This window comes from Gopherus flavomarginatus, chromosome 5 (genome assembly GCF_025201925.1).
Source record: "Gopherus flavomarginatus isolate rGopFla2 chromosome 5, rGopFla2.mat.asm, whole genome shotgun sequence".
NCBI lineage: Eukaryota > Metazoa > Chordata > Testudines > Testudinidae > Gopherus > Gopherus flavomarginatus.
This window is the reverse complement of record NC_066621.1, coordinates 144,675,396-144,699,541: the sequence shown is the minus strand read 5'-3', so window position 1 is coordinate 144,699,541 and position 24,146 is coordinate 144,675,396. Positions and strand designations below refer to the sequence as shown.

The window sequence follows — 24,146 nt, the reverse complement described above, 5'->3', positions numbered from 1 at the left end:
CTCCGTGCGGACGGCACAGGATGGATGGGGGGGAATGAAGGTGACCCCCCCGGGCAGGCAGGAGAGGGTGGATGTGGGGTGATGGGGGTGACCCCCCCCCCGTACGGACGGCACAAGGTGGATGGGGGTGACTCTCCCGTGCGGGCAGGTCAGGATGGATGTGTGAGGGGGTTGCGGGTGACCCCCCCTCCCGTGCGGGCAGCACAGGGTGGATCTGGGAGGTGGCGGCATTCGGGAAGCCAGGGGCCGCCCGCCATGCACTGGCCGCGGCGGCAGCAGCAGCAGCAACAGCAGCAGCAGGGCCGGGACCGCTGGCCGCCGCGGGGGGAGGGGTCCGGCTCCGTGCGGTCGCGGAGGAGCCGAGCGGCGGCAGCAGCAGGCGCGGCGGGGCGGAAGTCCTTTGTTGCAGCAGCAGAGGGAGCAGCGCGGGCGGCTTCGACCTCCTCGGCCGCCGCTTCGGTCCCGCGCGGAGCCCCCGGACCCCGCTGGCCGCGGCGGGTAAGTGGGGTGCGGGCCCCGCCAGGCGTGGCGGGAAAACTGCCCGCGGCCGGGCCAGGCCGGGCAGCGCGGCGGGAGCGGCCCCAGCCTGAGGCGCGGCGCCCGCTGCACGCCCGGGGCAGGGTGCGTGGCGGCCGGCGGGCAGGGCAGCCGCGGCTGGGCCGGGGGGCAGCGCAGCGCAGGGCCCGGGCTCGGGGGAAGGGGCTCCGGCAGCCGTGCGGAGGATCCGGCGTGCGGCTGGCGCCCGCTCGCAGCAGCAGCTCCTCCATCGGCGGGAGGTGGGAAGTGACGGGGGCGCGGGCTGCGGCCCGCCTGTGCCGTGGCACATGAGTGGGGCCCCCCCCATGTAGAGGGGGGGTGGGACTAGCACTGCCAGGGGCACCTCTAGCCGCCATGGGGACCTTCCTGCCCGTAGCCGTGAGCGGCATGTGGCCTGGCCCCCGCCCGATTCAGCCCGCGGACACCAGCCGCTCTTGGGAAGAAAATAAACTAACAAGGCGCCGCCCGCAGCAAACCCCCCTCGGCCTAAGGGCTTCCGCGAGGGCCGCCTGAGCGCACAGGGAGATCCGTACCCGGGCCGCTTGTAGATCACTGATCGTCACTGCTTTAGACTGCTTGTGCCCGGTGCTGCTGTGCCCTGACCCGTGCGGACACTGCCATGCCTGTACCGGTGGGCCGGCCGGCCTGCCCATAAAGAGTTTGAAGCCTGCCCTGCTAAGAGGGTGTCTTGCTACCTTCCTCCCTCTGTGAAAGAATTGGATCGTAAGTGCCCTCAGTCCCAGACAGATCTGGCCAGGTCCTCTGGGCTTTAATGATGTGTCTGAGCTATTTTCTTGGGTGAAGGTGAAAAAAAAAATTCTCTGGCAGATAGAAGTGACTTTTGAGGCAGGGACAATAAGTATCGGTTTACAGTCCCTTGTCTGCTACCTTTGCTGTTGGTGATGGAATCCCAACCTAGCCACCGTTACATGGTCATGGAAGTTAATGCTGCACCTGCAACATTATCCAAAGAAATGGACAGTGCTGGTTGTCGTTAAAGGATATGTCCAGAGATGGACAAAGCACAAGATGTATCCTCTGGCTGTATCCTCCAGTTTTTTCCAGTTGAGTAGTTGTAGGTTTCCTATAAAATGGAGTCAGTATTCTGAAAAGCAGAGAGTGGTTACAGTCCTTTCAAGCTAGTGGTTGATGTCCTTATTAAGAGAGAAATCAGATGCTGCCCCATCCGAGAGCCCCCTCCCTCACCCAGACTCCCTCCCGGAGCCCACATGCCCTCTCGCACCTCAACCCTCTGCCCCAGCCCTGAGCCCCCTCCTGCACCCAAACTCCCTCCCAGAGCCCGCACCCCCTTTTGCATCCCAGACTCCTCATCCCCAGTCCCATACCCGAGCCTGCACCCCCAGCCAAGCTCTCACCCTCCCACACCCCAACCCCCTGCCCCAGCCGGGTGAAAATGAGCGAGTGAGCAAGGGTGGGGGAGAGCGAGCGACAAAAGGAGGGGCGATGAAGTGAGCGGGGACAGAGCAAGGATGTTTGATTTTCTGCAATCATAAAGTTAGCAACCCTACCCAGAACAGGACTCCTGAACTGCACCCCAAGAAGAATCCCAGGACTCTTTCTTTCTTAGCTGTTGAGATTGGACATCTCACCAGGGTTGCTGTAGACTTCTCTTGTTTATATTGGGAGAAAACAAGGACACATTTTTTGTACTGGCCAGTAGATTTATGGTGGAATCCTGGCCCCCTGGAAGTCAATGGCAAAATTCCTATTGACTTCAATAGTATAAAGATTTCACTCTTAGTTTTCTGGCAAATGTTTCAAGTTCTGCCTTATCACAGTAGTTCACAAGGGAATTCTGCAAGTCCATTTTTAAAATGGTGTCCATGGCAGATACTTGAGTGGGTAGGCATGGCTGTGAGTGCAGATGCAGTATGAGGGCACAACGGCTGATAAGTAACATGCATGGAGATCATTTCTGTCCTCAGGATGAATGTCTCCCTGTGATTATTCATGTCCTCAGCTATGAAGAAAAAATATTACTGTATGAACATCTGTAACACCACCTAGCATTACCTATACACTTCAATATATATCATAATATACTTAATTCGGATTTTAGTTATTTTATTTACACCAGAAATTTACATGTAGATTCATAGATCCATACAGTTTAAGCCCAGAAGACATCATTTGATCATCTAGTCCAGCAGTTCTCAAATTGTGGGTCGGGACCCCAAAGTGGGTCGCAACTCAATTTTAATGGAGTTGCCAGGGCTGGCTTAGACTTCCTGGGGCCCGGGGCTGAAGCCCGAGCCTTGCCACCTGGGGCCCAGGCCCAAGCCCAATGGCTTCAGCCCTGGGCGGCAGGCTCAGGTTACAGGCCCCCTGCTTGAGGCTGAAGTAGGGCAACCAGACAGCAAATGTGAAAAATCGGGATTGGGGGGGGGGGGGGGTAATAGGAGCCTATATAAGAAAAAGACCTAAAAATTGAGACCCTCCCTATAAAATCTGGACATCTGGTCACCCTAGGCTGAAGCCCTTGGGCTTTGGCCTTGACCTCCTGACCCAGGACAGCGGGGCTCAGGTGGGCTCAGACTTCAGTGTAATAATTTTTGTTGTCAGAAGGGGATTGTGGTGCAATGAAGTTTGAGAACCCCTCTTCTAGTCTGTCCTTCTGTATATCAGAGGCCATTACATTTTACCCATCTATCCCTGTGTTAAGTCTAATCATTTATGTTTAACTGAAGCATAACTTCCAGAAAGGCAGCTAGGCTTGATTTGAAGACATTAGGAGAACACTGAAGTAGTTTACTGTACATGCAGCTTGAGGGCATAAGTCAGGGTACTAGAAGAGCTCTAAATATAAAGGCTTATTTTAAAAATATTTTGTGCTAAATTTGGTGTCAGGGTTTTTTCCCACTAGTGTGTTTTCCTTAATATACATATAAAATTCATGGTTGTTAATACATTGCCTAATACAGAACATATTTGTGCAAGAGTAGAGTAAATTATATCAGTTAAGTAACGGTAACTAGGAATTTCCACAAAAATCCATTGCGGCTGAGAAGTCAGTTTACCACTTTGTCAGCTCTCCGTTATGCATTTACTCTCTATGGACCTGATCCAAAGCCTTTTGATGTCAATGGCAAGATTTCAGGGCTTTAGATCAAACCTTATGTCCTTAACTCTTTAATGTCTTTAAATGCACTGTGCTCATATTGTGAATATATAACATGCCTGTAACTTTGATGCTCTCAGTCATCAACTGAGAGTCAGATTTCAGCTCTTGTCAGATTTCAGCTGCTATTTCCCTTATATGTGGAAAGGGATGCTGTATCATCAGAAGAGATCTTAATACTAATGTGGGATTGAAGGCTTAAATGATTGGCAGTTTGGTGATTTTTAGAATCTTTTATCTCTTTCACTGGTTCAAATCCAGTCTAGGTAGCAGTTGAAATCAGTTGTGGTCTAAGGGCTGTTCATAGCCTATTTTCAAAGAATTGATAGTCTTAGTACAGCTCTTAATGAACAGCTGTCCACATCACAGAAAACAACATCACAACTAGTACTCCCGTTGGCAGGCATCCTCACTGATAGCCCAAGTAATTGAGCTTATTGTGTAGATCTCTAGAGGGTACTTCACATCCTCTATTTGTTTTTTCTACCATGTGGCCCAGCATGCAAGGGGTTGTAGTGACCACTTGCTCAGCTCTTGTGCCTGCTTACCCACACATAGGTAGATTCCCCATATGTCTTTAATGCACTGGCCTTCCACACCAAAGTGAATTTCACCCTCAAGGGGCACAGCGTCTAAAACAGTGGTTCTCAAACTTTTGTACTGGTGACCCCTTTCACGCAGCAAGCCTCTGAGCATGATCCCCCTTAAATATATAAAAATGTTTTTTTTTAATTTATAATACCATTGTAAATGCTGGATGCAAAGCAGGGTTTGGGGTGAAAGCTGGCTCGCAACCCCTTGTGTAATAACCTCACAAACCCCTGAGGGGTTCCTACCCCCAGCTTGAGAACCCCTGGTCTAAAATATCCTCTCTGTAGAAGTTATCCCTGCTGTCAGGGTTGAGATATGGTGGCGGAGTGGTGTGGGAACATTTGCATTGTCACGGCCATTGGTATATCGATCTGTTTTGTGGATATATAGGAAACTTGATTCTTCTGGGTTTTCGGTATATCACTTTCCATTAGTACCAAAATCAGAGTTTTCATTTATTTCATTTTGTCCCATCTGATCTTGGTTTCCACAGAAAAGCTGCCAGCAGCTAAGTCTGTGAGATTTCCATTTTTGCCTACTCAGCAGTGAAAATGCTGGGTTCTGAAAACCACCTACTAATTTTAGGGGCCCAAATGCTCCTAAATCCTGAAGTCTGTGGTACTTTTTTTTTAGAAAACGTATACAAATTTCAACAGGAACTTTGCCAAGGTCTCTACATTTTAAATTTTAAAAGTGTTAGGAAATTTTTATATCTTTAGTTTAAAAACTTTTTAAAATCTGTGCCATAGCAAAGCATGCAATTATACTGGGTACTTCCTCTTTTCAGTTAGAAGGCTTTTGACCTATGCAGATATTTGATATAGTTGTATAGCTTGTTTTGTTTTTATATATGCCACATTAACAGTAGATACTGACATAACATCATATCTGTAAATATCAATTCAAAATAAAAGGGAAAATTCTAATGAGAGAAAAATGGGAATTGACTAGTGCCTGGCAGTGGCAAAGTGAAAAGCAGAAAGGTAAAATGAGAGGACTGTGATGATTGTAAATTTAAAATTACAGTGAAATTACCTGATCAGAAATTACACTAGAAATGTCTTTATATATATTTATATAGTCACTTTATCTAAAATTTGAAAATGCTATAGGAACTTGTGGCAGTGGTGGTGCTTTGTCCCCATGTGGGCACAAGTCCAAAGAATAACTTTTTAATGTGTCTTTTTACTGAATATCAAATAGAAAATTATTTCTTGAAGACAATGTGCCTGACACTGCAAACAGAGATGATGACATTCTCTGTCCAAGTGATTTTGTAATCTGCAATAACTATGGTTGCCCATATTGGCTGGATGTATTCCTGGAGGTTTCATCACATGACAGAATCTTTAATTAAAGAATTTAGTTCCTGGAGACTCCAGGACAATCCTGGAGGAATGGTAACCCTAACAATAACTCAGACAGTACAGTTGAATTACTATTACACACAGAAAACTAAGTTACAAAAACGTTATTAAGACCCAAAGTCAAGCACTCAAAGGTTAGGAAATGCCAGAATGAAGGTTGCCTGTGAACCTTAATCCATTCGTCCTTGTGCATGTGCATTACGATACAGACTTTAAACATATGATTACATACTATTTTTTCCATGTACCCCTGCCTCATTCAGTGCACAGGATGGACAGCGCTCATTGAACCACAATTCAGTGTTTGTTTTCTCCTTGTTTTCAATGTGTGGCCCTAAGCCTTATTTCCTGTACATCATTCAAATCCCACACTGAAGACAGAATTACTAATTTCCCTCATGTTATTTCTGTGGCACAGCACTCTAGGATCTGGGTGCTTCATAAACATTAATTAATCTTCACAACAGCCCAGTAAGGTGAGGGGTGTTGAGGCACAAAGTTTGAGTTAAAAATTATTCATTAATTTGGGGAATCCAGTTTGTAAATACTAGGGCCTAATTTTTCAGAGCACTTAGCATTATACAGCACCTACATGTTCAAAGCACATCTCCCGCTGAGTTCAGTGGCAGCTGTGAGGGCTCTGCACTTTCCCTGGATATTATGTTGGGCACCCAGAAAAGGAGGAACGCACAATTAGTGACCACCTGTGATGTGACTTGCTTAGCATTGCATGGGAACTCTATGGCAGAGGCAGGGATAGAATTCCCGTTTCTCAGGGCAGCATTCAACTCCCTTAACCATGGGACTGTCCTTTTTCTTCCTGCAATTCCCTGCCTCATTTAATTTACAACACACGCTTTCCAACTAATGAAGCAAGGATCCTACAGATAACGTGTGGGGGACGGGAATAGCTCAGTGGTTTGAGCATTGGCCTGCTAAACCCAGGGTTGTGAGTTTAATCCTTGAGGGGGCCTCTTGGGGATCTGGGGCAAAAATCTGTCAGGGACCAGTACTTGGTCCTGCTGCGAAGGCAGGGGACCAGACTCAGTGACCTTCCAAGGTCCCTTCAAGCTCTATGAGATAGTTATATCTCCTTTCAGTATACAGCCCTGTTTGATTCCCAGAGCAGATCCACATCTTGAGGCAGGATCCCATGGAAAAAATAGTTTGAGATTATATAATTAAAGACTGTATCACAATGCACATGGACAAGAGGGCTGAAATAAGGTTGCACAAGCAGTCTTAATTCTGGGCTTTCCTAAATTTTGAGTTCTTGACTATGCAACTTCTAATGTTCTTTTAACCTAGGGGTTGTTTTGTTTTTTGGCATGTGTAATTTCTTAGGTTTTTAAAAAAGCAAACTAAAAATAACAAATTCTATCATGTGGCATATGGGTCATCAGCAGGGTTGGAACCTTTCCACCACACAGACCTCTGCCACTTGAGCTAATTGAGTTACTGATAGCAGTAGTAGGTTGTAATCTATACGTGGATCAGCACCACAGGAGGATGACACACTTTGCCCATGGCTTTCAGATAGCTGTTGACAGCAGGAAACTTGGGCTCCACTTCATACTGGAGGGAATTGTGCTGATGGGCACAGACTCTTCTGCCCATTCCCCACAAAGTTTGACACTCTCTCCCTGTCCCCTCCAACGTGTCCCAGCCTGCTTCTTCCCCACACCTTGCTGTTTCCCCATTTCAGTTCCTTTCTCCCTGCCCAACTAGTCCCCCTTCCACCTCAACTCCTTGTTCAGCCAGTCCTCATTCTCCCCTCCTGGCACCTTGTCTGTTCTATCTCTCCCTCCACCCCTGGGTGTCATCCTACTCTCAATTTGAATTTGCCACTTTTCAAGTTGTAATAAGGCCAGCTGATAATGTATATCTGTTCTGAACAGACTTTTCTGGTACAGATGGCGGTTTATAGCTGTCCTCATGCCTTATCACACCTGAAATGTCAGTATCTATTTTATGACCACATCTTCCTTTAAGTTATATTTTAAAACCATACTATGTAGTTTGAACTGAAATTATTAGTAAACCTTCAGTTACTGTTCTTAGGATTTAAATGGTAATTCAACATGTTATCACATGAGACTGAATGTACAAAGTAACCTCAGGTCAAATGCACCTCATTTAGAGTCCTATGCATAGGTGCTGGAAGTAGGGATGCTGCCGCATCGCTTGGCTTGAAGTAGCAATAACAACCCAAATACATGGTTTCCGCGTTTAGCACCCTCACTAAAATAATTATTCCAGCACAACTGGGCATATGAAATGTATTTTGTGATTACTTTTTTAAATTCACGATCTTCAGGGGTTGTTGCTTTTTGCTTTGTTTTGTTCACAAAAACATCCAAAGTTATCTAAATGTTTAAAAATGTTGTTGCTTAGAATGTACCTCTTCATTTCAATGAAGTAAAAGATTCTGTCTGGGAAGTAAAATAACTGAATCTGTTGCCACCAGAGTGTCACAGTGTATTAACTAGTGCAGAACAACTTCTTTACTTTTCAGTGTTATGTAAAAACAAAAAAGAAGCTTCTACAATTGGTGTCACTTTGCTAATCAGATCTCGGAGTAGCATGTCTGGGTATTCACTTCATGCTCAGCTTTCAGTTTGGAGAGGGAAATCTTCCTTGTCCCTGACCCACTCATCAGGAGTCTCTCTCTGTTCCTACAGGGGCTATTTTATTCTGTATTTGTGCAGCGCCTAGCACAATGGGGTCTTGGTCCATGACTGGAGCCCCTGGGTGCCGTGATAATTAATAATAATAAGCCCTCCTACTGCAGCCATCCAACTTCCAGCCAAGGCCTGGGTGATGTTAGTGATCCATAAATGATGCTCTTTAAATGGCCATAGGGGATGTTTTGGGGCAGTGTGGAACATTTCCTCCTCTTTAAGGATTGCACATATTGTTTCCATGGTGCTCCCAGCCTCTGGATAGCCTAGGAAGGAAAGAATAGTAATTAAACCTATGTTTCCTCAGTGACAATGCAGCAGCATCACCAAACCAGCCTACGTCACAGTTGTCCAACTTGAGACACATTAAAGGACTCTGATTTTCACAGGATGAATGCTCAGCACTTTCTGAAAACCAGGCCCCTTTAAAGTATCTCAAGTTGGGCACCGAAAATCTTAGTCACGTTTGAAAATCTTGGCCATATTTCTTGGTTTATTTCCTGATTTGCGTACTAGCAGCAGTATTGTTGAAATCAGTACAGGTGTGGCAGTAAAGTTTATTAGTTAACTGGTACTGAAAATCCAGAAGAGGGAGAATGGAATAGTGGATATTTTTATTTTTCTTGGCACCAGTTTACTGGATTTTCTTTAGTAAGTATTTGTCTCCAGGAAGACCTTTCCGGTCAGATTATAAAAATAGTAAGAATATAAACATGTTGCACCCAAGTTGCAGTTCTTAACAATTGTCCTCTGTATTAAAATGAGCTCCCTCTTACTTTCTATGCTTATAACTAAATATTTATTTTATTTTTCTTTTTTTCCACAGGACTGTAATCAGAATACAAGATGGCAAGTACCAGCCACAGCACATATGTCCTTCAGCAGCTAAATAACCAAAGAGAGTGGGGTTTTCTCTGTGACTGCTGCATTGCTATTGATGATATTTATTTTCAAGCACACAAAGCAGTCCTAGCTGCCTGCAGCTCTTACTTTAGGATGTTTTTTATGAACCACCAACACACCACAGCCCAGCTGAATCTCAGCAACATGAAGATCAGTGCTGAATGCTTTGATCTCATATTACAGTTTATGTATTTAGGAAAAATTATGACTGCCCCTACCAACTTTGAGCAATTTAAAGTGGCAATGAACTATCTACAGTTATATAATGTGCCTGAATGTTTAGAAGATATACAAGATACAGACTCCTCTAATTTAAAGTGTTCATCATCTGCTTCTAGTTCACAGAATAGTAAAATGATATTTGGTGTGAGAATGTATGAAGACACACTTACTAGAAATGGCAGTGAAGTAAACAGGTGGTGTACAGAGCCACCAAGTTCAACTATAAACACATCCCATAACAAAGAGCCGGATGAAGAAGCTTTGCAGCTGGGCAGTTTCCCTGAACAACTGTTCGATGTTTGCAAAAAAAGCACCATGTCCAAATTCTCTAACACAAAAGAACGTGTGTCACATTCACGCCGCTTTGGAAGAAGCTTTACCTGTGACAGCTGTGGGTTTAGTTTTAGCTGTGAAAAGTTACTGGATGAGCATGTATTAACATGCACTAATAGGCATTCATACCAAAATACCAGGTTTTATGGTATTGAAAAAATTGACTTTAGTGAAAAAGACTCTTCTTCTAAAATACTGTCTGCACAATCAGAGAACTATAAAGGGGATACCAGTCAAGCAGCTGATGACTCTTCATCTCCAGTGTCAAATATAACAAGCAGAAAAAGTAGTATAGTTGCATCTGAGACATCAGGTGAAGAAGGAAGTAGAGCCACTGAGAGGAAAAGGATTATCATCAAGATGGAACCAGAGGACAACCCGGAAGATGAACTGAAAGATTTTAACATTATTAAAGTGACAGATAAAGACTGTAATGAATCTACTGACAATGATGAATTAGATGATGAACAAGAAGAGCCACTTTACAGATATTATGTTGCAGAAAAGATCAATGAAAAGAGACGTTCTCGAAAAACTCTAAAACCCCGGTTGTCTATAGATGAGAATGCAAGAAAGTGTTTAAAAAACACAAGGCATCTTAACAGGAAAGTCCCCCCAGTGCAGGAAGATGCGGAGAATGCGCCCTGTGAACTGTGTGGGCTAACAATTACAGAGGAAGATCTATCCGCTCATTATTTATCTAAACACATAGAAAATATATGTGCTTGTGGCAAATGTGGCCAAATATTGGTCAAGGGTAGACAGTTACAGGATCATGCACAGACATGTGGAGAACCCCAGGATCTGACAATGAATGGTATAAGAAATGCTGAGGAAAAAATGGACTTAGAAGAGAATCCCGAGGAACAGTCTGAAATAAGGGATATGATGTTTGCAGAGATATTGGAGGACTTCAGGGACAGTCACTTCCAGATGAACAGTCTTCCAAACAAACAGTTATATAAGCATTCTGCCTGTCCTTTCCGATGTCCTAATTGTGGTCAGCGTTTTGAAACTGAAACTCTAGTTGTTGAACATATGTCAAACTGCCTAGAGCAAGATCTGTTTAAGAATGCTATTATAGAAGAGAATGAAAGAGATCACAGACGCAAGCATTTCTGCAATCTTTGTGGGAAAGGATTTTATCAGCGTTGTCACTTACGGGAACATTACACTGTTCATACCAAGGAAAAACAATTTGTTTGTCAGACATGTGGGAAGCAGTTTTTAAGAGAACGTCAGCTGCGGCTCCACAATGATATGCACAAAGGCATGGCCAGGTATGTCTGTTCCATTTGTGATCAAGGAAACTTCAGAAAACATGACCACGTACGGCATATGATATCTCATTTATCAGCTGGAGAGACTATATGCCAGGTCTGTTTTCAGATATTCCCAAATAACGAACAACTGGAGCAGCACATGGATGTTCATCTGTATACATGTGGAGTATGTGGAGCAAAATTTAATTTGAGAAAAGATATGAGATCTCACTATAATGCCAAGCATTTGAAAAGAACATAAGCATAAACATACTGTAAAACAAGCATTAAGTTGACAGCAGTGGGAACACCAAAGCAAAGCATACAATATAGCAGACAAAAATTGAATGATTGCTGAAAACAAGTCTTTTGTTTAAAGACCCTCTTAATCATAGGTGTCTTTGTTGTAGGGTCATTAAGTATATATCTTTTAAAAGCATCAAGTGTTTAATTATTACATTTTCACTGTTGCCTACTAGCAATTTCTGTTTTTAATTTTATTGTTTTACTAAGTAGATATGATACAAGTCATTATTTTTAAACTGTAGAGTAAAAGCACAAATGTTACCCCTTAACTGACTTCTATTAAACAGTTCTTAGTTTCATGTCCATCCAATGCGTGCTTCAGTATTTGCAAGTGTTGTTTCTTCATGTGAAATTTTAGATCCTGTAGCCATTAATATGCAGGAGCATAATCATTCCTACTATCAAAATCAATTTAAAAAATGAAAACTAATGCCATGAAATAATTCTTTGCTTTGTGACTCTACAGTCAGCACAGTGCTAGCTGTCCGAGTATTCAGATTCTTAGCATCTTTATTGAGATTCACGTCCCCAGGCATGCTGGTCAGGTTGGATAGGCTAAGTAAAACTGCAGTGATATGGACAAAGGAAGAAATAGAGAATTAAGACTACAACTAAAAGAATTCCCATCTGAACAGCCATTTTCCATGCTTGATACTCTAGCAGAATTGAAATGGGCACTTCCGATGCAGTAATGCTTCCCTTCAGTTGCCTATCTGTATCTGCCTGAGTATTTATAACCTATTCATCACAATGGAATCTGACTGTTGAGTGTGAAGAGACTGCTGAGCTTTCTTAAGGAGTGCAGCAAAGATGTTTTATGCCCTTTCAGAATCTTCTCACATACAGACCTCTTTGAATCTAGTGAAACCCTAACATATAGAGCTTATCTGTTTTATTTTAATGCAGTAAAAAACCACTGCATGTCAGCTAAGGCAACTTGGTCTTTGAAAGAACAACTATGAGCCTGGGCTGGAATCTTAGACACCAGCTGTATAAACAAATACTAACTGCGTGGTTGTTAATGATGAAATCTGTGATAAGCAGTGGTGAACAAAGAACATTTGAAAAAACAATAACACCACCTACTTCTTATGTAGTACTTTTCATCAGCAGATTTCAAAGTGCTTCACAAAGAAAGTCAATGCCATTTCACCATTTTACATATGGGGAAACTGAGGCACAGAGCAGGGACATGACTTGCCAAGGGTTGCCTAGTAGGCCTGTGGCAGAGCTGGGAATAGGATCTAGGTCTCCTGAGTCTCAGTCCAGTGCTGTAGCTAGAGTATCTTTGCCAAGGCTAAGTTTTGAAACTTTGCCATTTTTCAAAGACTGTGATTAATTTGTAGCTCATAAAACAGAATGTCAGAATATATAAATAAATGGATAAAGTTCACCTAAAAATTGCATATAGCTACTTAATCAAATGAGTATTTTCAGATGCTGTATCAAATTTCTGGTTTTACATTTTATATATATATATATATATTTATTATAAGTGAGTTTTAGGTTTGTAAACAAACATAATGTGACTGTCTTTCAAGCTGGAGCCTGATACACTAAAGGAAAAGGAAAACTTGGGTCCTGGACCTGCTATCAGTCCTGAGCATATGGATCCAGTTATAGCACTGGGGCTTCAACATTTCACATGCAAAAAGTACTGTAACAACTTAATCCTGCATTTCTTTTATACCCCCAAATCCCACAGAAGTCAATGACAGTGGCACTGAACAGCACCCCTAACATTAATGCATGCTAGTGTTTCCATTATTCCAAAGATTTGGGTTTTTTTTCCAGCGATTTATAATACTTCCATCCCAATCTACATTGATCTGAAACTTAACATATCAGTCCAGAGAACAATCAGGTTGGCTGGTTTAAATGTTGTTTTTTGCGTCAGTGATTGGTTGTCGGGGTGAGAGAACCAGCCAACTTATACATTGGAAAACGAAATTTCAAAGTGGCTAGTTAGAATGGTGTTTGAAAAATAATTACTGATCAGTGAGACATTGTAATGGCAATATTTTTATAAAATGTTTAGGTCACCTACAAATTCTCAGACATTGGAGTTACCTCTTGATATATGAACTCCAACAGAGCTGATAGAGCAGCCAAGGGCACTAACAGAGAACTTGTGTGTGCAGCCGAGTGAAAGGAGTATTGTGGCATGGGGTGCGCTGAGAGATTTGGAATGTTGTGGGGGATGCCAGGCAAAGATTAGAACAGCACAGGAGCGCAGACCAAATTAGAATAGTGTAGTGGGAAGTGGAGGGCAAAAAATCCCAAAGGAGAGGGAGCGGATAAAATGTCCCATAGATGCTTGAAGGAACAGAGAGTGAGTGTGACTCAACTTGGCTGGGAGAGCTGTCAGCCTGGATTACTAACTCACTGTGGCACCAAACTCTTATTGCAGTTTGTATACTAAGTATAAAACAGACTTATGTGCTGAGTGGGCTGTTGTGGCACAGCAAGGCTTAGATAAAAGATTGCACTGGGCCAGAGGACTGAAAATAGACCGGAAAATTTAGAGGATGAAACACAATATCTAACCAATTGTCCCAGAATACACTGAATAGCTAAAAGAGTGATTCAGAGACCCCTCTGCATTGGGTCAGGAGCCATGTTTGATATGTGTTAGCCTGAACTTGTTAAAACCATGTTTTATACAGTCAGCAAACACAGTTTGATACCTAGTGTGGATGGGCCACAATGGCAGAGGAGGTTTTAAGTTGTGAATTGAATTGTCCTATTGTACATACTATGTTTTTTCAGCGATTCCCCAGAATACCTGTTTTCCCATTGTAGGCTGTGTTGTAGTGACCTTTCCCTTCTCAGTGAGGTCTGTCTTCAGTTCTCTCTAAAGCCGTCCAACAACTCTCTTTCAACCAGAGGAGTTTGCTGGAGGATGATATGATGCAGTCCCAGCTTTTACCAGCTTGGGCAGTGGAAGAACCAGAATTCCTGAGTTTACAAGTATGTGCACTGGAAATAATGCTCACTTTGTGATCCAGGAGAGTGAATTGGAGCATCATGGAGAAGTTCAGAGAGGATCAGGCAAAGAGGCACAGAATGGTTGGAAAGGTCAAGAGAGAATGAAAAGAATCAAGAGTTCCTGTGAACAAATCAAAGGCAGTAAGGACAAATCAAGGAGTACTAACTGGGCTGTGGAAGAGATGGGGAGAAACACTATTGTAGTGATACATGAAAGCAGGTATAAGAACAGCATGAGAAAAGTTAAAAGAAAGGCCTGGAGTGGCTGATAGGATTAGAATGGCAAGAGAAAAGAAAAAGATTGAGATCGTGCCAGTGAGACAACGGAGTGGGTGAAAGGGAGCTAAACAAGAGTGCAGACCATTTAATAATGCTGTCTAAGGGCAATGGAATGTTCTTCAGAGAACATGATGATATGGATGCAGTAAATACAAAATTACCATGTTCCTGCTCCCCCACAGTGGTATGTAGTGTTTAAAAAAATACCCCATTAAAGAGACAGATGCTCAAAAAGCAAATACAGGACTAAAGAATGTTGAAACACTTTCAGTAAAATAAAAACACATCCCTGGAAATCTCATTGTTACTTGAAAGACAGTGAAGGAGGAGCAGAAATCCTTGATGTAGAGTTCTGTTTAGCACACGTGTCGTTTATTCTTCTCGCCATAGTTTCTCTGTATCCACTTCCAATACTATCTGGAATCCTATGCACGTTTACATTGTATATATGTAATTCTGTAAATTGCTTGGGATCTTTGCAGATAAAAGGTGCTATATACGTGTAGGACCATGTTTTAGAAAATACCAATAGTTAATTCTTTTTCCAAAGAGAAATGAGCCTCTTTTGATTCTCTGCCTCTCCCACCCCTGTATCTTCGGGTGCTTTGTTGTTCCTATGTCCAGTGATTTCTCGCTGTTCTCCTGCTGCTGCTTTCCACATCCTGGCAGTGGTGTGGGCTGCAGCTTTGAAAAACATTTTACTGGCAACCACATCTCTACTCTCAGGACTTGCTTAGAGCTAAACAGGGATCTGGAATGAGCTTTTAAATAGAACAAATGCTGTTAAGCCAGCTGTAGTTTTGGTACTGCACAGGCAGTTTCACATTTTTAAGAACTTGTTTTTAAAGGTTTCCTTGCAGCTAAGCTATTAATTTAAAGACCTGACAGAAATGGTTCTTAGACATGGATCTGACTCATACTCATGATTAACAACTCTTTATCTCTGTACACATACCCACTCTTTCTTGATATGGGGAAAAGCCACCAGATCTACATAAAGTCAGAGAGACCTGTATATAATCCCTTTCTCTGTTCAACTTACCCTTCAGATATGATCTGGGAAGCCTTTTTTGTTCTCGATATATGCTGGCTAGCATCCCCCCCACCAACACACACATTCACTCAGTGGGAAGGGGAGGTTTTCATCCCCTACAGCTCTGATAGCATAACTGTTGAGGCTCAGAGGAGATAAATACCTTATGGACGTTAAGAAGATCCATGCAGTAGTGGCTTCATATCTGTTAGTTGCAAAATAGGGGCTCGCCTATCTAATAGGGGTAAGAATCAAAACTTTTCTAACTTCCTTAATTCTAACCCAGTTATTTTCAACACATGTGGCCCCACAGGATGAAGCACATGGCTATTTTGAATTTTTAAAATAAGCTGGCTTTAAGTTAAAAGCTATTTTTTAAAAATTAGGAACATATTTTTAAAAGCTCTTTCTGTTCTTAGTGACTAAATTACTCTCCTGATTTTCTTCCAACTTCAAAAAAAGTAATCTTTCTGCTAACTATTCTTGAGAAATTTCAGTGCAAAGGATTTTGAGGAGGAAGAGGTTAGAAAAATGTGAAAATAGACGTTATAAATTAAATGTTTTCCCCAGTCTTATCTATAGAGTCACTGCCATGACTCTGAAATGAATTGTGAACTTTTTTTTCCAAAAAGAAAAAAATCTTAATTTGTAACAGAGAAAGAGAAAGCATGATTCAGGAATGGATTCATCTTGACAAAAATATTCAGCACTGAAATGAATAGCCTTTGCTGCTTTTCATAGGCTTGAGTGAACTGGTGCAAACATTCAGTGGAAACGTTGCTGGAATCTGCCTTTCTTCATGTCATTTTTGTCTACAAATAACTCATAATATTTTCTCAAGAACTGGTAGTGAAACAATATTGTGCATTATATTTTCAGTGAGACTGTTCCCAGCAATGATACTTCTTTGTGTGCATTCTTTGTGAATATTGGGAACTGTAACTATATTAGGGAGTTTTACATGAGTGTATTTAAGAAAAATGCCATACATTCATGGGATGAGAAATCACTAGCTGATCACCTGAAGCACAGGTTTTCAACTGTCCATTTATTTGGAGTGTCCAGCTTGTCCCCAAATGGGTAACAAGGGCCTGAATTTCAAAAGTGTTGAGCACCCTTAACTCTATCTCAAGTCAATGGAGGCACTTCTGATAATCAGCACTGAAGTGTATCAAATTAAATACACACAATTAGTGGTCACTTTAAAAACATGGGCCTGTCTCAGTAGGATTGATTTCTTTACTCATTTTAATTCTTCTTCATTCTCATCTTTAAGGGGGAAACAAGAAGCCTTCATCCTTTGTTAATTTCTTTTAAAATACTACACCAGAAGGTCTTCATGCAGATACAACCACAAAAACAATGCTGCTTTTAGCATTTCCTGTGGGAGAAAAGAACTAGTTCTTGCAGTTCATGAAAGAACTTTGATAACTGTGTCCAGTCCTGGTGCCTTCACTCAGCTTTTATGCCAGCTAATTAGCCATTGACATCTATGAAAGTTTTGCCTGAGTAAGTGCTGAATAAGAATTTAGTTGTAGATATTATGCAGCAGGAGGTGAATAAAGAAAATTTACGAGATTCTGTAATTGGCATAAGGCCCCTCAGATGAAATGAGAAGGTTCTGTCCCCAAATTCCCAACTCCCTAGAGATCTGTTTGGATTGTAGGAATCCACTGGAAGCAAAGGGTGTCTGCACTTCTTTTGAGCTCCCTTACCTGTCTCCTGAGCTTCAGGGCAGAGTGCTTTCAATGGAGCCACATTGCTAGAGTTGTTGCAACATCAGTATTGCCAACCCCAAGTGTTCAAAAATCATGAATCAGGCTCGAAAAATAATGAGATTGGCTTAAAACTCATGAGATTTTATATATGAAATTTTCACTTTCACATGAATCTGGGACCTAGTGGTTTAAGAAACAAATGATAAAATTACAAGAGTTGGCAACACTGCAACAGGCACCTTCCATTTCCTCCTCCTCCTTCCTACCACAAGTAGAAGTGGTTATCAGAGTTAAATCTACTTCAAAACTGACGGGCAGAACAAAATGATCCTGCCCCTCTCTCCAAAGATAGAGCCCCCAAATCTGTGGAAGGGCCTGGAGTTGAATAATTCCAGAGAGGTGATACTCCCTCTTGTTTCCCTCAGATAGGGATTTGTATGGCTTTATTTTCCTATGTATTTGCTGCTAAAATTGTAGAAAACTTTGTATGAGACATTATGGGCTGGTCTGCACTGAAAATTACATTAGCATAGCTAATCTCAGGGGTATAAAAAAATCCATCCATCTAGTTCTTCCATCAACCTAACTACTGCCTCTCAGAGAGGTGGATTAATTACAACAATGGAAAAAACCCCTCTGTCGCTGTAGTGAGTGTCTACACTGTAGCACAGGGGTAGGCAACCTATGGCACGAGTGTCGAAGGCAGCACGCGAGCTGATTTTCAGTGGCACTCACACTGCCCGGGTCCTGGCCACCAGTCCAGGGGAGGCTCTGCATTTTCATTCATTTTTAAATGAAGCTTTTTAAACATTTTAAAAACCTTATTTACTTTACATACAACAATGTTTTAGTTATATATTATAAACTTATAGAAAGAGACGTACAAACGTTAAAATGTATTACTGGCACGCGAAACCTTAAGTTAGCGTGAATAAATGAAGACTCGGCACACCACTTTTGAAAGATTGCCGACCCCAGCTGTAGCGTTTTAAGTGTGGACATACTTAAAGTAGCATGACTCAGTCCAAGACTGAATTGGAATGCATTTACACAAGTAGCCAGTTAAGGTTATGCTGGCAGCCTTAATTCTGACATATCCCAACATTTGAGTGCACCTGTAATGTTCTGTTAACAAAGCAAATTCACTTTGTAGTGTAGCTTTGGCACTAGTCTGCAGCACAACCAGGTCCACACTTCAAAGTTTTGTTAGAATTCCTATGTGAAAAAATCCACCCCCCCCCTCACTGACATAGCCATGCTGGTAAAAAAAAAACAACAAAAAACCTATGTAGGTGCAGCTATAGCAGCCAACGAGTCCTTTTACTGATATAGTTTATGTCATTTGGGGAGGAGATTTATGTATACAGCCAAAAGATCTCCATTTCTCAGAATAAGGTGGAACTCCACAAGGGGGCTCTGCTAGTATAGCTGTACAGTTATAGCTGTATCAGCAAAGCCTTGCGGAGTAGCCCCAAGTAACAGCATTGGGCTTGATCTATAATGGTTTGGGAAATAATAGTAGCCCCTTTCTAACAAGGCTTGTGTTTAATTGCAGTTTATTAGCATGTTAATGTGGGTACTGCTGCCACAGGCCTATGTGTTTGGTATTAAAGCTCCAGGGTAACCAAAAATTAGCACAAACAGAAAAATCAGTCAATTAAAAATCAGTCACTTAAAATATCTGAAAATTCAGATATAATGCTTCAATTCCCCTTGCTTTATTTTGATTGTGAGAATAAATAACCTGTGTGACAAAGTTTCCTTTTGGGAATGTATTTATCTGGTCAAAACAGTGTGGTCAGGACCCAACATACAAACAGACTACTCAAAATTAGCTTGAAGCAGAGCAAATAACAGCAGAAATTGTCTGTGGCCTTGTGTACCTCGCTAACTATCTTGGTCTGCTACACAGAATCAAAACAAACCAGTCCCACAATGTGTGTTTAAATGAGCTGTGCACCTTCCATGCACTACAACTCCATACCTATTCCTGCTTTTCTCCCTCACCAGGGGGACAGCAGCCTGTGCATAAACCCAGGAGGGTGCAGAATAGCCTATGGGAGATATATATATATATATATATATATATAAACATGCTGTATGTATGAATGGGAACCCCACCTTTCAAGAATCATTAAAGAATGGGCATTGGGAAGCTGCTGCCACTATCTCCCTTATATGTTTTAACAGGGCTTTTCCTCAATCTCTGATTTCCATTTAGAAAGTGGTGTGGGGAAGGAAATTTTTGACCCATTGTGTCCTATTTTCCCTGGCTGAGTTCTGGAAGATGGCCCTTTAGAATTTTTCCTTGGCTGGCTAAATCACCAGGCTTGAGAAAATCTCTAAGTGATAACGTTTATTATTTTTACATGTTTGTATAGGCCAAGTCTGTCCCCTCGGCCTGACATAATTGCAGTATATACAAAAACAGTAAGTAGCTATACAGATATAACTTAGATAATGTTTTCACCCCTCTAACCATGAGGCCAAGAAGCGGCATCATGGCTAGAGGGGTGAAGTTGGCTGTCCAACCCCTCATTTTGTTTACAAACAGCAAAATAATCACAAATTTGCTCTGATTTTAAGGAAGCTACAGAAGCCTACACTGTTTATAGTTCTCTCTGCCAATGTCAGTATAGTTCTGTTTCTTGGGGTTGTGTGGGCTCCATCTGGTGGTTAATTTAACACATGTACACTTTTATTTAAACAGTTTATTTAGACTAGTTTAGTTGAGACGTGAATATTTGAAGATTGCAGAATCAGATTCTGCCGATTTCATTTAAAACATCTGCTGTTAGGGAAACTGGATGACTTTACAGATTGGTAATAGGATACAGAGCTTTCTACTGTGGCTGACAAGTTCAAATCTAATCTAGCTCACTAGAGGGCTTAAAGTCATTAGCAATGGCAACTGTTCACTGGTTTGCAAAGTGAGCTGGTGGGGACAGCCCAGTATATACACTACCACTATAGTTGGCACTAATCAACAACCTTTTTGCAATCTCATCAGAAAGATCGAGCATTAATGTGCGTGATGACTAATGCTACCTTCCCACTCCTAAAGGTGGTCCCTGCAAAATGGCTTTGTGTACTTTAGAAGAGTGGTGGAAAGAGGTTTACAGTGCTTCTGCCTGAGCTGTATATGATCTGTGGATAAATAGAGATCTTTGATTTTACAAGGTTATCAGTCCAGCACCTCGTATAAACATTAATATCCACAGAGAAAATTAATAATTTGGTATGATTTTTCTCACTTTGAATGCAATCAGTGCCTTTTTCTGAACAAAACAAGGGCATTTCTCTACCTCTAAATGGTCAAATCAAAGCCATGAGGCATCCATCAGTTCAATGAGACCTACTGGAAAGCATCACCTATCATCCAGTACAGAAAGTTATATAGACATACTGAGTGCAATAAAGCTGTGACTTAAAAGAGATGAAGTGTACACATCAGGTGTAAGTTCATCAGAAAATGTATGTAAGTAACGGAAGTAAGGAGTGTTCCTTACACCAATTTGACAATCAAGAAGGTGCAATTTATACACCCATAAGGCAAAAGGCAACGTACCAGGAAAAGCAATGAATAGGATTATCTTTACAGTTTACATCCACTTCTGTTTTCTGGACAGTTTACGCCTGATGTGTAACTTATGCGGACACTTGTCAAAAATGCATTTGGCCTAGAGACTTTAAGGAGAGTTGCAAGTGCTTACCCCAGGATTGAATTTGACGGAGTAGGGCTGCCTGTTTGGGTTCAATAGCATTTTTACAACATAGCTCAACAACAAACTGAAGAGACAAAGACAAATAGGGAGCATTCTTTCAGAATGGTGACTGCCCCAAGCTATGAGGAGACCAGCTGAAGGGAGGTAGCTCTCAACCACTAAGTCAAGCCATAAACCACAAGTCCTTACTAAAGTGTTGAGAACTGGATCAAAAAGAAGGAATGGCAACGTATTTAACCAAAATGAAAAGTTCACTTTTGGAACAAACTTGGGACAACGTGTAAGATTAATTGGGAGTGAGGGAAAAGAAAAGTCTTTGTAAGTAACATGGTTCCCTAACTTGATGTCCATTGTGAGTGCAACTGAAAAAGTAACATCTAAAGCAAAAACGAAACGTAGAGGGCGGGAAGGATACTGGGGTGGCATCTGAGTGTGGGCTTCTGACGCTTAATATTTTTCTTGCATTTCTTTTGTGTGGCAGTAGTGAAATAGGGACATCTAAGCTTCTGAAGAATTGAAATATCCAAGTTTGAAGAGGACCTAGGGGAGAGGCAGTCTGCAAAAGACTTCTTTAAACTCAGAACCACATATGCCAGACCTGAACTGGCACCATCTTTGCCTTCCTGACAGACTACACTAGTTGGTAATGGCACCAACAGCAGAGTCAAATTAGAGTGCTCAGTAAAAGCCCTTTGGGACTTGTCTCCATGTTATATTATAAAATTGACTTACTGGTGACTCTACTTGCATCTCTGGAAAACAAACTGAAATCTCATCTCTAAGGGCAGATAACCGTAGGAGTCATATGCTAGGTGTTGAAGGCTACACTGAAATGGGCTGGCAAGCCCTGCTAATCACTTGATGCAGTTCTTTTCTAAAATAAAAGTTGCTAAGGTTGCCATCAAAACCTTTAGACTTTTTTAAAAATTTAAAACTTCATCAATACAAATTACCAAGATCTAATTTTAATATATTCAGGGCAACTACAATAATAAATTGAGAGTTAAAACAACATCCACGTTTGTTCTAGTCTGGAGAATAAGGTAAAACCCCCCAAAACTACATGGGGCCATGTGGAAGGATACAACTGGCATTGAGGCTTCCAGTCAAGAGAGGTTTCTGAGTCAAGAGAAGGACACTTTAATTTGCCTGTTGCCTCCCTACTGCCATCACCAATTTCTGATCTTGATACTGAAGACCTGTGAAGCACAATACTTGTAAGTGGGGGTAAAGAGATAGTGCTGGAATCCTATTACAAGACTGGTGAATTCATGTGACAGATGGATTGGCTGTGGACATGAGTGAATGTGAAATAATCTTCAAAGGAAACAGTATGCACTTTGTTCTGTATGCACTTTGTTCTGTATGCAAGCCTTGCAAGGCGGGCCTAAAGGAGAGAAGGAGGCATTCATTTTCTGACTCAAGCATCTCAGCATTCCTAATATTTCCAGCTAAATTAATGAGAATAGAGCACAACAAGGCATTCAGTGTTTAGCATTCAGGGTTTGGACAGACTTAAAAAAAAAAATTAAGCTCCCCCCTACAGATCAAAATGGATCAGATTCAGACATTTCAGTAGACTAAAAATATTCATTTAGCATTATGTACTGCTATAGCTTTGCATCTCACTGATTCTACTTGTGGCTGTAAAAAGATGTTATGCTTTTTTTTTTTTTAGCAATAATTGTTATGTAGAGAAGTGTTTGTGCATATTTTTACTGATAACTTGCATTTGCTTACTTCTTTGACACGCTTAGCATATTGTTTATACTGCTGCTTGTATAGGCCATGTGCCTAGGTTTGCCTTTCTCTTTATAGTTCTATAAAGTAGCTACAGTATACAAATGCTAGAAAAAATATTAAAGTATCTGTGGGGTTGGAATGCCTTATTTGATTATATACTCCTAAACATTTTAGCAGGTAGAAGTGTAAAGGGAGATCAAGAATACATTACAGCACCTTTAAAAGATCCAGTACTGCTGGGGATGTTCATGAGTCTGGCCCTGTGGCTATTTTAAAACAACAGAAAAAAAGACGATTCAAGTGTGAACATGAAGAAAGGGGAGAGACAGAACCCACTGAAGGGTCCCTCAGGGAGAAGACACAACATAGCTAAGACATTGACAGGAAATGGAGCTAATCTTCCAGAGAATGGGAAACCTGTAGGACTGTCAGGACTTGCAATACCTACAAGGCAAGAAGAGAGAAATGTACACAGCATTAACGGATAACAGCCCTTGCTGTTTGGGCCTACCCAAATTACTTATACAAAGGGAGTCTGGAGCAGGCTGCGACAGCTGTAACATAGCAATTATTGGTAGTCTCTGTGAAACAGCATCAGGAGGCATCCCGGGTTTTAAAGGTATTACTTTAAATTCTTAATTCATGCTTTGATACAGTATCTTTAATAAAATTTTATTATTCAAAAGTCTGCTTATTAATCTCATTTAATATCATCTCTTCTATTGCCTGGGTAAAAGCCAGCACAGCAACAGAATATAGCTCCAGCTAATACCTGCATCCTCTGCACTCCTGAAATTTTTCCATTTGCCTGATAAGATGGACAGTTTGGGAAACTGAGGCAATACGCAGTGAAAACAGAGTAAAGAGAAAAATAAGAGAAATCTGTAGCTCTGATATAGTCCCATTCTCTCCAAAGTGCTTTACACTAAACATAAGCTAATTGAATCAAAATGAATAATAAAGATGTATTTCAGAGTAGCAGCCGTGTTAGTCTGTATTCACAAAAAGAACAGGAGTACTTGTGGCACCTTAGAGACTAACAAATTTATTTGAGCGTAAGCTTTCATGGGCTACAGCCCACTTCATTGGACGCATGTACTGATTCATGAATATAAAGTAGGTAGTTAAGCTATATTTGCACTAGATCTTTCTTTTTTCCTGTTAAGATTTCCTGCTATTCCAGCTCTACAATGGCAGGAATAGTGGGAATACAAGTGTAGATGGCGGTCAGTGTTTTAATACTGCTTAGGTGAGATCTACACAACACTGAGGTTAAAACATGGTTACCAGTATCCTCTCTACACTAAAGCTCCCACCTT

At 41.7% G+C, this 24,146-nt stretch overlaps 1 protein-coding gene across 4 annotated transcripts; it reads left to right on the top strand.

The window, feature by feature from the left end:
- The first annotated feature begins 1,144 nt into the window (after positions 1 to 1,144).
- Positions 1,145 to 23,515, top strand: ZBTB1 (zinc finger and BTB domain containing 1). 4 transcript variants are annotated; one of them, XM_050952593.1, is made up of 3 exons: positions 1,145 to 1,260; positions 9,142 to 11,053; positions 23,002 to 23,515. In XM_050952593.1, exons 2-3 carry the CDS (start codon positions 9,162 to 9,164, stop codon positions 23,006 to 23,008), a joined length of 1,899 nt encoding a protein of 632 aa, XP_050808550.1. In that variant the 5' UTR covers positions 1,145 to 1,260; positions 9,142 to 9,161; the 3' UTR covers positions 23,009 to 23,515. The 4 variants fall into 4 exon arrangements, with proteins under 4 accessions (XP_050808550.1, XP_050808549.1, XP_050808547.1 ...); XM_050952592.1 differs by lacking the exon at positions 23,002 to 23,515 and adding an exon at positions 21,566 to 22,995; XM_050952590.1 differs by lacking the exon at positions 23,002 to 23,515 and having other exon boundaries at positions 9,142 to 11,646.
- Positions 23,516 to 24,146: the final 631 nt, after the last annotated feature.